The following is a 14,383-nucleotide window of genomic DNA, read 5'->3' as shown; positions in this document are numbered from 1 at the left end:
AACACGTCTTAATCAGAACCTCATACCCAGGCTAATAAAAACCAAGGTGTACACCATCCCAAGTGAACAACTTCCACGCGTCTGCCTACATCACTTTCTTGTCAAATAGAAGGAATATTTTTCTTAAATCTGTTCCACAATAGTTCAGTTTCTACTTAAGAAACCCTTATTTTGTGAGAATCTAGTAATTCTCTCCTCAGCTCCTTTACTGTCTTGCCTGAAGGGGCGTGTGCATTCAACACAAACTTCAGAAGCCAACACAAAACATTCTACAAAAGACAAGGTCATAAAGGATGATGGCAATGGTTACAAAATAAACAATGAAGGCACAATAAAAGTAGTCTTAAAATACAAAAAAGCAACCTTTATTATGAGATCATGATACATGTCAAAATAAAAGTATCTTTTGAATCACTGAGTGTGTTTATGAATTGTATTCACTGGTTTTTCCTGCCATTTTAAAACTAGAATTTGTTTGGTTTTGCAGATATTTTCAAAAATAAATATTATAAAACATAATTCAAGAAAAGATGCATACAACAGGAAAAGGGAAACCTGGCTTGAAACAAAGCCATTCCTGCAGAAGCCAAGAACAAAGAACATATTAGGGTTGAAAACTTAAATATGCCCTACCTTAAACTGAGAGGGTAAAATTTTGTAAAATCAAGAATAAATCACCTAAAAACTGAAGATATGAGTATTTTTTTTCTTTTTTATAATATAACATCAAAATTACACAGAATGCCCCAGTGATCACTAGGAAATCTGCCACATTCTAGTTTTTCCAAACCAATTAAGTCCATGCTTCGTGGAATGAAATGCCCCCCTTCCACTGCAGGCCGAAAGTAAATACGGTCAAACCTCATCTTGCACTTGTAGGCTGCATTCAGGTTGGTGTTGGACTGGGTGTCCCAAGTGTAGCGGCAGTGCTGAGGTTTACCCAGAAACTCCCAGGCATCCTTGATGTTGTCAGGTAGATTTCCAAGTTTAGTAACCTGAAGGTAGAAGGAGGGAAAAAATTCCACAAGATAGTGAATTCAAAATTCTGCCTTCAAAAAATAGAACCCAGTTGTCACAGCATTGGATTTTTTCTGCAAAACATAAGTTGTTAAAAATCAAAGATCTCAGAGATGTTTCTAAACTATGGTATTTCTCCAGATACTCTAAAGTGCAGCCATTTCCTGCAGCACTTTCTAAATCCAAAACATGTTCCAAAATAAATGTTCAGCTCTGAAATGTTGAGGTATAGGGCCCAACACCATGTTTCCTAAACCAATGTCATTCCAGTTCACCTCAACGGAATTTCATGATAGGAAGAGGTGAAACTCTTGACCTGCTAGTAATAATGCACAAATTTTCCTTTTAGTATCAGCAGACAAAAACTACTTCTAATTTTGAATGTCTTGATTGCTGGGAATTAAGATCTATTTCTCCAAAGCACCTTCTTCTTACATTGATTCTGAGAATTGGAGAGTAGAACAAGTAAAGACCAGGTTCTCAAAATCATAAGATGTTTTTGAAGCCAAAACTTCCATCAAATCTGCCTGCACCAGCTCAGATACAAGTATTGTTATTAAAGCACTTTGTTATTTGGAAGGGGTCTCCATACACACAACCTCAGCCAAAACAATGCTTAATTCTACTTAGTCACAGTTCCACATCTTAAGAATTAGTGTTGACTATCTCTGTTCTGCCTAAGCAGGTAATTTATCAAGACAACAGAAAAGCCTGAGAAGTTTTTGTCAAAATACCTTCTCTAAAGAGCAAAGTTGCTTATTTCTATTTACCTCGCTGTCTCTGAGGTTTGTATCCCCTCCAAATATAACAGTGGTGGACTCAGACTCTTTCTGCATTTCGTTTAACACGATTTGAAGCTGCTTTATACGTTCCTTTGAGTGATCTTTAGTGCTCTCCAGATGAGAAGTCATAAGGCAAAGTTCAATACCAGATATGCTCACCTATGTGTGAAACAAAGAGGCAGTGTTACTATCCACATGATGGTAAGAAGCTCAAACAAAAATCTAATCACAAATGACTCAATGTCAGAGCTCTGGTTAACATTAGTTTTACATTGAAGAAAAGCAGCTTACAGAAGGATAACAGGCTTTTAGTTTTGTTATCAGAGGTTATGAGACTCAAAAGCAAAGTGTGGTAAGTAACTTGTATAAAAGATTTAAGTTTGTCAGTATCAAATGCAACTGGGTTTGTATTCTTGGAGAAGTTTTTCTGCTCTTTGAGACTATCATAGAGAAAAAGCCAGTTCAGTGTTTCCCGGGATTTTCTGTTTGGAAGGCAGAAGTACAGCTGCTTGGTACATCCTGACTCACTCACATGCACAACTAAAAGGTTCCTCTTCATGGCAGTCGTTGGGAAAGGTATTATGGCATGTTTCAGTAGCTTCACTCTCGATTTCTTTAACATTACAGCAGTGAAATATTCATCTACGTTACCTACAGAGGACCAAGCAAAGAAATGTTTGAGGACATCTTCTGCTGTGCCACAGCAGAACTGCCATAAAGCAGTTAAGGTTCTGAAAGAGACCTTTTTACCACAAGCGGTGAGAATATGTTGATTTTTAAGTCATTAGTGGAAAGTTGCAAAATAATGGTCTGAATTTTCCATATTTTTTTAAATGCAAATACCTAAAAAAATTACTTATCTATGGTACTTTTTGATTACCCTTGCTACCAATCTTTCAAAATGCAGAAATAAATACAAAGGAAAACGCCAGAAAAACAAGCTTTTCACATGCATAATTTGCCTCAAGCTACATGCTGATACCAAAACACAGAAACATCAAATGCTTCCTTCTCAACTTTACTCTTTATATACTTTAAAATGGTTGGAGGTTTTAGCAAGAGAAACAGAATAAACCTAACCTTTGTTTTCTGGTTTTTGTCTTTAGCACCTGAGGATATTTTCTTACCTGGAATAATAGTGTAATTGCTTGCTTTCATCTGGAGAAGAGGGAGATGTGGTGGGATGACCTCCTGTAAAAACACAACATCTGGACTGTATCTGAAATCAGCAAGGCAAGAAAAATTTCAGTTAATTACTGAGAAGTAGTACTGCAACACCCTGACGCCAAATGAACAAAGTCAGGGATTTCAGGTGCACCTTGCCCTCACTTTCCTAGGTTTTGTAAGAAACTGCTCTTTAAAAAAGAAAAAGCTATCTGCATTGTATTTAGCAGCACAAAGACACCACCACCTTACTAAAAGGGAGGAAACAATTGTTATTATGAACATGAAAACAACATGGTAATAAAATGCATTACTTCCTTCTACTACGACCTTGCAGGTTTCACATACTACATAACTTGAGGAATTTAACTTAAGCAGCTGCAAAGTAGCTTTGGGACATGTTTTCCAGAAGATTCTCATGTACAGGATGCAATTATGAACTGTGTTTGTGATGTATGATTGCAACTTGAACAATATTGCCCATTATTACAATTTTAAAGTAGCCATCTCAAAATATTTAACCTCTGGAATGCTGCATAGGTTCACACCTTTTAGTCAGTTTAACAACTCTCAGCTATTTCGGACTTACAGGGTGAGTGATCTGTTGCATCTAACATAAAGATAATTGGGACATGAAGATTTGTAAATTCTTAAATCAAGAAGCCTTTTTATTTTTCGGTTGAATGCAGGCACCTGACAATACACAGAGGAGGTTGTACTTACAATGCCAGGTATGTACAGATTCCTCTGGCTCGATCTTTCACATTTCCTAAATCCAGCCCATCAATGTTCCAGGTGATCAGCGAGAAGTTGCTGTCATCTTCTTTTTGCTGTGAGTCTTCACTGTTGACACCAGCAGTACTTGTAGTTGCATCTCCAGTGAGGTCAATGCTAAAGAGAGAGAGTATTTGTTTGTTAACATGCATAATACTAACCTATCTGTGATTGCCTCACTTATCTTCTAAAGCAGGTATGGATCTCAACATCGTTTACATCGCAAAAACTAAAACATACCGACCCCAGTCGTACAGAGCGTGGTACACAGGTGAAGTGAGTTTTTTTTCTCCACCTGATGGATGGAAGATAACATTTACCATTCTGATGTAAGCTAATCAGATGGTAACCAACAAAATCCAAAGTATTTCAACTCTTTCCCCACAATCCCACTCCTTCCCCATGTACTTCAGGAACAGGCTGCTTCCAAGTGGACTCCCCATGGGGTCACAGGTCCTGCCAGCAAACCTGTTCCAACACAGGCTCCTTTGTCCATGTGCTCACAGGTCCTGCCAGGAGCCTGCTCCAGCGTGGGCTTCCCATGGGATCAGCCTTCTTCAGGCACCCAGCTGCTGCAGTGGAGAGTCCTCCCCGGGCTGCAGGTGGATCTCTGTTCCACCGTGGTCCTCCACTGGGCTTGCAGGAGCACAGCTGCCTCACCACGCTCTGCACATGGGGAATCTCTGTTCCTGCACCTGGAGCACCTCCTGCCCTTCCTTCTTCGCTGACCCTTGGTGTCTGCAGGGCTGTTTTCAGTTCTCTCTTCTGCTGCAGATACCGTGGTGCTGTAACTTTTTAACCTTAAGTACATTATCCCAGAGGTGCTACCACCATCGCTGATGGGCACAGCATTGTTCCACAGCAGGTCTGCCTTGAGGCCAGCTGACCTTGGCTCTGTCAGATACAGAAGAAGCTTCTGGCAGCTTCTCACAGGAGCCATACCTGTAGCCCCTCACTACCAAAACCTTGCCAAGCAAACCTGGTCAGAATTGACAACACACTGATGTTTTTGTTGTTGCTAACTAGTGCCTACCTCAAGACAAGGGCTTTTTAGCTTGCCGTGCTCTGCAGGTGCATAAGAAGCTGGGAAGAAACATGACGAGGCAAGCTGACCTGAACTGGCAAAAGGAATATTCCATACCGTAGATCATCATGTTCAGCAAATGAACTTGGAGGGAATTGGCCAGGAGGAACCAACTGCTGCTTCGAGATGGGCTAGGCATCAGTCAGTGGGTGGTGAGCAACTGTACCGTACATCACTTATTCTTCTTGGCTTCCATTTCTCTCTCTTTTTGTTATCTCAAATTTCATTACAATTAATTTTATATTATTATCATTCATTTTATTTCTACTGTAAAACTGTTTTTAGCTCAACCCATGGGTTTTATCTTTTTTTTCAATTCTCTTTCTCACCCCACTGAGAGGGTGGTGGTAAGTCAGGGTGTCTGAGTGAGTGGGTGCATACTACTTAGTTAAACTATCGCACACAGGAATCTGGAAAAGTTCAATTCCACATGCAGATCAATACACTCAATACATTCTCCAGATGTGCTGTGAGATGGTGTATGTAAAACACAGATCTTACATCTTAACTTTCACAGGTACATTTAACAAGGTGTGCTTGTACGTGCCAATTTTGTTTATAGAAATAAAAATTTGCATACATCTGGCATAATGCAAATATGTGTAATTTACACATATACAAATGTGTGTATGGTAAAATCTGCATACATATCACTGCACAACACAAGGCAATGAGACGAAAATGTGCCTACGCCTTCCCCAAAAGGTTCACAATCCATCAGTCCAGAGGATCCACAAAGGGAAAACAGAGCCCAAAAACCTGAGAGCCCCTCCATGGGAGAGAAACGTCGGGAAAGGACGGGAACAGGAGCAGAAAAGGAACAGGAACCACGTGCCTCGCTGCACCTCAGCCGAGGTGCGATGCCCCGGCGGTGGCTCTCCCCGGCTGTGGGGAACCTGCCTTCCCCCGGGGAGGCTCCGCTCCCCGACCCCTCCTCCTGCCACCTCCCCCGTCCCTGTCACCTACCAGCTGCCGCTGTCCGCGCCGCCCGGGGCCGCCCCGCCCGCCGCTGCCTCCGCGTCCCGCGGCGGGTCGAAGTAGGCGTTCAGCGCCCTCTGAAACACAGGGGCGGCTGGCAGCGAGGGGCCGCCGCCGGGCAGCCCCGCGGCCCCGCCGGCCCCGGCCGTACCTCCATGTGCCAGTCGCTGGCGGCCAAGAAGCGGCGCGCCACGGCCTCGTCGCTGCTGGTGATGGCGGAGAACTCGGAGCACAGCACCTTCCTCCGCTTGGCGACGTGCAGCGCCTCCTCATCCTGCTGCTCCCGCTTGTGCTCCGCCGGCGGCGCGGCCTCGGCGCGCTCCTCCATGGCTGCGGCGGAAGGCGGGCACAGGCACCGCCCGCCGGGGGTGCCGTTCCGGGGCGCGGGCGGGCGGCGGTCAGCGGGGCAGCAGCATGGGGTTCACGGTGGAGAGCCTGAAGGAGGCCATGAAGTACATGGTGGAGTCGAAGGGCTTCGACCGGGTGCTCCGCAAGGTACGGGCACTTGGAGGGCAGGGCTCCGGGAGCGCGGCCCCGCCGGGACAGCTCGTTTCTCCGGCCTTCGGTCCCCTCCCGGAATAACCGGCTGAGCCGGGATCGGGGCGTCCGTGCTGCGGGCACGGCAGGAGCCCGGTGGTGCAGGCTCGCCGCTGTTTCCCCGCATTCCAGGCCTCGCACCCCGGCGTGTGGCCGTGCTGCTAACAATTGCTAAAACAATTGTTACAATAAAAATAATTACCCAATTGTTATTCAGTAACTCTCGTTAAGCACTCCGGCTGCCTCCCAGCAGCTCTCTGGAGGTGGCTGTACTGAATAACCTTCAGGAGTCATTCAGCAGGTGGCATTCTTTCCTTCCTACGTACGTGCGAAGCCACTAACTTCCAGGACCGGGGAATGGTAAAGTTAACTCTCCCCTGTTTAAAATTAGAAAGATGCCTCGTTATGACATCTCCTGAGCCTGAAGTCAGGCTGAAAGCACAACGCACACCCCCCAGTGCTCTCTGAATTTCTTCTGCACAAGGCCTTACACTGTACCTTCACTGCACATTCTGGTGTAAGGAAATGTAATTGACACTGCACCGGTAGTGCTGCAGTGTCATACTACATCATGTTAAAAACAGTTGAAGCTACTGTTAATTTACACTGCAGTCTGTGTAGAATGCAGTAGCATAGCTGCTGTGTAGGAAAGTTCTTGTTCTAGAAGCAGTTTCGGTGTTCTCATTAAATTTTCCCTTTAATTTTTATTTGGTTGTGTAACTGTGACGTGGAGTGATGGAGTAAATATATCTAAGAAAATCAGCCGTGTAAAAATTAATATGCTTTGTATTGTACAGTAGCAAATGTTATCATGGAAGCAGTGCTTTTGTTGACAGCTCCATGATCTGATATACTTAATAAGAATCAACTGTTTGCAAAGTAATTCTTGAAGTCATGTTTTTCCAAGACATGTTGGTGAGTATAAAGTTTTTAAAAAATGTATAAAGCTTTAAGAAGATAATTGATATATTTATGAAGTCCATTTAATTCTTAGTCACCACTTCACTGTGATACCATTACGCTCCTTTTAAATCCTGATAAGTGGTGAGCAAATATTAACATTTCAGTTTGTAAAGGTAACTGCCTGGAAGTGAGCCTTGGGAGACAGGCTTCCAGTCCTGCTCTGGAATACTTTCAGATTTTTCCTGCAACCTTTTAGAATTAGGATGCTAGGAATCTGATGATAATAACAATAAAAGTACAGTTTGAATTAAAAGTAACTGGGAGATACCTGAAATCTCTCTTACCATAAGTAAATGACTCAAGGTTTTTCTTATTCTGGAGACACATTTAGTCTGAAACCTTTCACCTCAATCCCCAGATGTAGTTTCTGGTGTAACTCCAATGTGGTATCTACCCAGGGTTTAATGACTGTGTGTTTAAAGCCTGGATGCTGAAGCAATGTGCTGTTCCCCGAGGCAGACGCGTGGGAGGACAAGCACAGCAGGGCTGGGAGAGGCACAGAGCAGCAGCTCTGGCTGAGTAGGTCCTGGAAGCGTTCAAGTACTGAACTATTTTTGTCAAGGAGAGCAGGCATGTAGTGCCAGATGAGAGCAATGGCAAATGGGACCAGATGCTTTGCTCACCTCGCTGGTGGTGTGGAGCACCAACCAGTCCCTGACAGGAGGGGAAGCCATCTGCTCCCAGTGCTGAGCATCAGTAAAGCCCTCCTTAGAAATTCTGTGAGAAGCTCAGGCCTCCAGTGCAGTGCAGCATGCCTGATTTAGGGCTTGCGGTTTTCATTGATACAAGTGCTATTTCTACATTAGGATGTTGCCTCAGTAATTTCCTCTCTCTGTAATACCAGTTTTTTTCCATTAGAAGACTGCACTGCATCATCATTAATCTTGATTTGTCTGCAAAACTTGGATAAACTCTGGTTTATCAGAAAGGGTGAAACTCAACTCTTACATTGCATTATAAATAAGGGATTATGAAACTGGAAACATTTCAACCTTAATACCTTTTAATATCAAAAAATATTTAAACTTCAGCTGGTTACAGAATGGAACATTCAAGTTTAAAAAAGCCCTTGTAAAAAACCTGAAAATTAGTAGGAAGAAATAAATAATTATGTCCACATTTCACTTTTAATAGTCTAAAAGAACTTCAAAGTCTTAGTTATACATGTAAATATATGTGGAACTTACCCCAGTTTTGCATCTGCTTTCAGATTTGGAATATATTGCTATCGACTGAAGAAATTTAAATAGAGATTTTCAAATACTGAATTGCAGTAACTTCTTGGTGTCAAAATTACAGCTTCTTTTGTTGGTTATAGGGAGAAGCATGGTATCATAGGTGAGCTGTAATTCTGGATTTACCACCTGTGGGCTGGAATGAAACTGTATATGCAATAATGATGCTGTAACACTGTGGTACAGCCTTGGATACTTCTACTCATGAATATGAATTTCCAATCAGAGGCCAATCTGATTAGTATTTCCAATGCTCATTTCAAAATACTGATTTTTATTGAGGTTGCTCTTATATAATGATTAATGAATTACTGATAGTCTCATTTCCATTTTGTGAGCCAACAAACATGCCTTCACAACTATGGCACACACAGATACTTAGAGCAGTTTTGTGTTCCCTCTAATCTGGTATTTCATTCACAGCTTAAAGAAAAAGGAAAACTGAAGACAGTTTCCTCCTAAGGAATTCCTGACAGCATAGCACCTATTGAAGTTCTGTTAAGCTGTCAGTTTAAATATTTCTCTGCATTAGGAGTACAGATTTTTCTAAGGCAACAGTCTTCTGCTCAAAATGTTTGGAAAGATCTAATGGGACAGTTGAATTACTCTATTTTCCATCTTTTAATTTGTCTCATGAGTCCAGAGTCAGAAAAAATTTACTTTCAATTTGATTGAGGGCAATATTACGTGTTGGTACTACTGTAACTAAGCTTTTTATTGCTTTTTTGTTTATACAGATGAAACTTCAATCTGCAACTCCTGGAAAAGTTGTTTGTGAAATGAAAGTAGAGGAGGAGCATACAAACAGAGGTGGCACATTACATGGAGGTTTGACAGCCACCCTTGTGGATGTGGTGTCAACAGCAGCATTGCTGTACACAGAAAGAGCAGCTCCTGGGGTCAGTGTGGACATGAACATCACGTAGGTATCATCCACTGTGGTACCAAAAATTTTTCTTCCCCAACTGACTCCCTTGTACATCTTTTATGTGCTGTAGCACTCACTAAAAATGGGTGTTTTCTTTGGTTTCTGAAGTCCTGTTGTGATAAATTAAAGGGGTTGCATGTGTGTTTTTGGAGAGTGCCACTTGATTTCAATTTTGATTTGGACCTTTTTAAGATTTTATTTGTTACATATGTTTACGAGACAGTATCCATTCCTTCATAGAATGTAAAGGTATGTTGATATGTCAGCAATTTTACTCCTAAGAAATTGGTTTGGTTTCAGTTTTTGCTTGTGCAGTACATTAATGTCTCCACAAAACCCAAACTCCAGGGTAAGCAGTTTTCTGTAAACCCTTTTGTAGTATAATTCTGTAAACCAGAGTAAAATATTAAAGCAGAAAGAGTTTACCTTTGTTGTGTATAGAGGGTGGATTACAGATTGAATCAGAATTTTTCAATGGAAGAAGAATCCTTTGCTCTAGGTTATTTTAAGTTTTGGGGTTTTTTGGGTTTGTTTGTTTTGTTGTTTTTTTTTTACTGAGAATAGTTCTTCCTGTAATGAAAATTCAAAGCACGGTGTCTTAAAAAAAATTGTTCTGAAACTTTCTTTGATCGTGCTTGTCAGCTTTGCTTCATTACTTTTAATGAAGATATTATGACCAATTGGAACTAAAGTAATCCTACTTGGAATAACTAACAGAGCAGTAAAAATGTTAGAAAAGTAACTCATCAAAACTGCCTTAAAAAAAAAAAAAAGGAAAAAAAAAGAAAACTTTAAGTGTGTTGGGGGGCTGATCTGCATCTTTACCAGGTTTCCAAAGTAATCCTACTTGGAATAACTAACAGAGCATTAAAAATGTTAGACAAGTAATTCCTCATCAAAACTGCCTTAAAAAAAATTAAAAAAAGCTTTAAAAGTGTGTGGGGGGGGGTTGATCTGTATCTTTACCAGGTTTCCTCCTTTCTCTCCCAGCACCTTCTGATTTCTCCAGTAGGCAGATGGGGTGATTAAGCATCTATTTTAGCTTCATGCTACCACTGTGAGGACTAGGATCTTACTGGAAATTAAAACCTAAAATTCTCCTGTCATTATGGGTTTTTTCCTGCAGTAGTATAACAAGAGGCCAACATCTGAATTATTGACACTATCAGTTATGTTCACCCAATTACATAAGGGCTGAAATCTGGCAAAAGTGCTATCTCTGGAGGTGATCCAAAATTACCTTTAGGCAATGTTACATGAAGCAATATTAATATCTTTTTTTAACTTGGACTACTGCATTCATTGAACAAGTGAGATTGGATATCAAATATTGTTATAAGAACTTTTTTCCTTTTTTGGAAGGAGCTTTTTAAAAAGTTGTCATGAGGAAGCTATTTCAGTAATGGAAAGAACAGAGAGAAACAGAGAAAATTTTTTTTGGTAACCACAAGAGGATCAGCAGTAGCTTCTGGAAATGAGACAAGGCTGAAATCCTGCCCTTGTCAAGCAACAGAGCTGGTGCTACCTCAGCGTTAGGCGTCACTGACATTCTTGTGACATGGCGTCGTGTATAAAAATGGACTCGTTGATGAAATTTATCTCAACAAGATTAACATCCAGCAATTCTTCATTTTCCTCTACACTCTAACATTTGATTATTGTTCCCTTACCTCAGATCATGGTTGGATCATGTTCCTCTTAATTCGTTCCAGGGGAATTCTTTGTGCAGAAATTTCTTCCTATTCCCCAAAGAGTGTGTTTTAAAAGCACACCCTCTTGCTCATGTAAATAAAACAAAGAGTTTTCTAATGAAATGGAAACAACATTTGAGGGCTGCCCAGATTTCCATGACTTTCCTCTAACCAGGGTATGGGAACAGTTAACCTGTGCTTACAGCTCCATACAGAAATGACCTTCTGGAGCCTTTGTGACAGTGACATTTTGCAGCTGAAGCTGCCAGACTAGTTTAGAAAGGCTGTAGGAAGCCAGCAGTGGTTGGAATAGGACTTGGAGCTGAACTTTTAACTGAAGTCTTGGATATCTCATTGTTTCTGTTCCAAAACAGACTTTTCCTCAGAACCAAGCCAATGGGTTTCTTTCTAGCCTCCATTTTCTCCGAGAACTCTTACACTTACTTACCACTGCCAGTAGTTAGAGGAGCTCAAATCCATTAAGTGGGGGTTTGAAAGTAGGCAGTCAGAGAGAGATCTGGCTTTATTACCCGCTTCTACTAATTCCTTCATGATAATATAAAATGCAGGAATATTCTTGGATTTATTCTCTGTAAAGTTGCTTACCTGTTCCTTTTTTTCTTCCTTGAAGATACACTTCTGCTGCTAAGATTGGAGAAGAGATACTGATTACAGCTCAAATTCTGAAGCAAGGAAAAACTCTTGCATTTGCCACTGTGGATTTAACAAATAAGGCTACAGGAAAGTTAATTGCACAAGGCAGACATACAAAGTTCATAGGAAATTAATATGAAAAAGTATTTTAAATAAGAATGTTGGACTTCAGAATCTTCAGAATCCCATTTAGAATTATTTTCTCACTTATGCAATATCATCTGCACAAGTTGTGATAGTCTCTATCAAGTGAATTTGTCTCACTTCTATAATAAGCGAACAGATTTCTTAATTACCACCAGTATTGCTACAAGCCTAGGTTTGGGATGAACAACAGAGTGTGATGACGTAGGGAGGCATGTTGCTTTTTTTGGTCAAGATAACAGAAGGGAAGAGCCTTTGGACCAGCCATATGGTTAACCAACATGACAGCATTTTAAGAGATCTGCTTTCTCTCTACCTGTGGCATCATGTGACAAAGCAACCCTGTCTTCAGGCCTGTCACTGTCACACTCAAACACCACTAGAAGTGCTTCCAAACTGTACTTGTTCCCTGAGATGGTAGTACAGAGTTCTGTAACATCGTCCAGAACTGGTTTGAAAGTGTAAAGCAGGCTAATGCAAAATGTAATTTACTGATGCTGTAATAAATTAAGAAGTATTCAATAAAGCTTTCTGAAACTACCTTTTTAAAGACTGTTTCATAGTTTTGTAGCCTCTTTGCACTTGTCAAAAGCTTGTCAGCATAGAGTAGTTGAGAGAGGGTCTAGTGGAACCTTGTACAAATTCACCCAAGGTGTCATCATCTCCCTCGGATCCTGGAACATGAATTGTATCATGTAGGCTTTTCAGCTCTCCCTAGCTGAGGTTGTGGTTATATTTGTTTAAAATCCATCAGCTGCATGTTACAGATGTAAAAAGTTTGGTGAGCTTTCATTCAGGCTAAGGCTGTAGATTATCTGTCCTGGGTTGAATGTGGTAGAGTTAAGCTGCTGTTCATCAGCCTGGTCTTCTCTTGCAGTGTTGTGGACAGGCTTAACTGCTTTCTTCAAACTGTTGACAAATGATCCATGGCAAGGTTATCAAGCTGTAATAAGAACAGCAATGCTGCATATGCTGTGCATGTTTTTCTCCTCTAGCAAAAAACTGATCTACACTGATAAAGGGCATTTGTAAGTCCTTTTTGTTGTGGAAGTTGAGTCATTATCTTCAGTCATTTGACTTTTGTGATGAGCAGTTAAGGTTTTCTTCTGTATTCCTAAACCTAAAGAAGTAATTTTCAATAAATTAGGTGACCTGTTCATGCAGACTGATTTTCAATATAAACTTGTGCAAGTTTTCTAATGTGTCATTAATCTTTCCAAAATGACCTTTAAACAACTAATATGAGCAGATAACTAACCCTTCAGTGGAAGTTCTCTGAAAAAATATCTGCAGTGGGCTCAGGCTACCAGCATGTATTTTTGCGGCAAGTTTAGAACAGTTTTTCATGGTATATACATTCTCAGAAAAGCTTTTTCTCTGGGGCTGCCTCAGAAGCATACAGGGCTTACATGCCTGTGGCTAGTTGAACTTTTAATAGTAGCATCCCCTCTTTAGCAGTGCATTCATGATTGATTTTCCCCCAGTACTTGCACTCACTCATACTCAGAAATCAACCCTGAATCCCATTTAAAGAAACACAATGCTTTGATGAAACAGTTCTGCTTACTACATCAGTAACCTTTTTTGTTTTAAATCTTTGCTCATCAGAGCTGGGTGCTGCACTGTATGAAATTCTCAGGTCACAGCTCCCTCAGCCTGGAGCACTGTTACAAGTCTTAAGAATCTCCAGTTCCTTCTACAATTACCTGGATGAGCAGAGAGGATCCATCAAAGCAACTGGATGCACTTACTCACTTTGGCGATTGCTGCTCTGGTTATCTTCCTATTGACATGTTCTGGCATCTCCAGTATATTTTGTCATTCTTAAGTTTACTTAAGCCTTTCCTACATGGGTTACTCATGTAGTAGTTGGTTATCTTCCTATTGACATGTTCTGGCATCTCCAGTTATATTTTGTTATTCTGAAGTTTACTTAAGACTTTTCTTACGTGGGTTACTCATGTAGTAGAGTCCAAGAGGATAGTTAAAACTGTTCCCCTCCAATTGCTGTAAACCAATTCCCCTCACTGGAACACAAGAGTGATTTTGACTATTACCTGAAATAAAAGGCAGAATGAAGGGTGAGAATGAAGGCGGTGCCAAATTCAATATGTGCCAAAATATTGAGAACACTCAGCTGTATGTGCTGGGGCCACTCTGTCCTTGTGTAACTGTCCCACTGCAACTTAACACAACTTCCCTCAGTCAGCGCTGGCTGCCTCAGGAACCTATCAGAGTTAAGTGGTCCCATTCTATCACTTAGCATTCATCATGTCTCCATAATTACAACTGAAAAGCATCCAGGCCAATTGAGAGTGGCAAACCTCAACACGGAAACAGCAGTATCCTCCTGTTCCCATTCAAGCCTGGCAAGGACTGTTTCAGGCTGAGAGGGAAACAGAAATAAACCTTCCTGAAATAACAAGTGAATT

At 41.1% G+C, this 14,383-nt stretch overlaps 2 protein-coding genes and 2 long non-coding RNA genes across 5 annotated transcripts; 1 reads left to right on the top strand and 3 right to left on the bottom strand.

Moving 5' to 3' along the window:
• Positions 1-343: 343 nt before the first annotated feature.
• Positions 344-6,158, bottom strand: TDP2 (tyrosyl-DNA phosphodiesterase 2). 2 transcript variants are annotated; one of them, XM_039711131.1, is made up of 7 exons: positions 5,951-6,158; positions 5,788-5,876; positions 3,687-3,854; positions 2,927-3,018; positions 2,332-2,450; positions 1,788-1,958; positions 344-995 (listed from the first exon to the last, which is right to left on the bottom strand). In XM_039711131.1, the coding sequence occupies exons 1-7, from the start codon at positions 6,125-6,127 to the stop codon at positions 714-716; spliced, it is 1,098 nt and encodes a 365-aa protein (XP_039567065.1). In that variant the 5' UTR covers positions 6,128-6,158; the 3' UTR covers positions 344-713. The 2 variants fall into 2 exon arrangements, with proteins under 2 accessions (XP_039567065.1, XP_039567066.1); XM_039711132.1 differs by lacking the exons at positions 5,788-5,876; positions 5,951-6,158 and adding an exon at positions 3,978-5,753.
• On the top strand, positions 5,962-12,502 carry ACOT13 (acyl-CoA thioesterase 13). The gene is made up of 3 exons (XM_039711133.1): positions 5,962-6,294; positions 9,272-9,456; positions 11,785-12,502. Exons 1-3 carry the CDS (start codon positions 6,214-6,216, stop codon positions 11,939-11,941), a joined length of 423 nt encoding a protein of 140 aa, XP_039567067.1. The 5' UTR covers positions 5,962-6,213; the 3' UTR covers positions 11,942-12,502.
• Positions 6,302-11,778, bottom strand: LOC120503022. Its single transcript, XR_005627639.1, has 3 exons — positions 11,133-11,778; positions 9,889-10,032; positions 6,302-8,670 (listed from the first exon to the last, which is right to left on the bottom strand). It is a non-coding gene; the product is annotated as an uncharacterized LOC120503022 (long non-coding RNA).
• Positions 12,182-13,816, bottom strand: LOC120503023. Its single transcript, XR_005627640.1, has 2 exons — positions 13,658-13,816; positions 12,182-13,071 (listed from the first exon to the last, which is right to left on the bottom strand). It is a non-coding gene; the product is annotated as an uncharacterized LOC120503023 (long non-coding RNA).
• Between the last annotated feature and the right edge of the window lie 567 nt (positions 13,817-14,383).

The sequence above is a fragment of the Passer montanus genome, unplaced genomic scaffold (assembly GCF_014805655.1).
Source record: "Passer montanus isolate IOZ18808 unplaced genomic scaffold, ASM1480565v1 scaffold24, whole genome shotgun sequence".
Classification (NCBI taxonomy): Eukaryota; Metazoa; Chordata; class Aves; order Passeriformes; family Passeridae; genus Passer; species Passer montanus.
The sequence above is the reverse complement of the archived record's forward strand: the minus strand, read 5'-3'. Positions and strand labels throughout refer to the sequence as shown.

Excerpts from the sequence above, each read along its gene's own strand:
- TDP2 (XM_039711131.1), bottom strand. The coding sequence starts at position 6,127 with ATGGAGGAGCGCGCCGAGGCCGCGCCGCCGGCGGAGCACAAGCGGGAG. Across the intron at positions 3,855-5,787 it reads GGCGCGGACAGCGGCAGCTG|CATTGACCTCACTGGAGATG; the intron begins GTAGGTGACAGG and ends CTCTCTCTTTAG. Across the intron at positions 1,959-2,331 it reads GGAACCTTTTAGTTGTGCAT|GTGAGCATATCTGGTATTGA; the intron begins GTGAGTGAGTCA and ends TTTCACACATAG.
- ACOT13 (XM_039711133.1), top strand. The coding sequence starts at position 6,214 with ATGGGGTTCACGGTGGAGAGCCTGAAGGAGGCCATGAAGTACATGGTG. Across the intron at positions 6,295-9,271 it reads TCGACCGGGTGCTCCGCAAG|ATGAAACTTCAATCTGCAAC; the intron begins GTACGGGCACTT and ends TTGTTTATACAG. Across the intron at positions 9,457-11,784 it reads AGTGTGGACATGAACATCAC|ATACACTTCTGCTGCTAAGA; the intron begins GTAGGTATCATC and ends TCTTCCTTGAAG.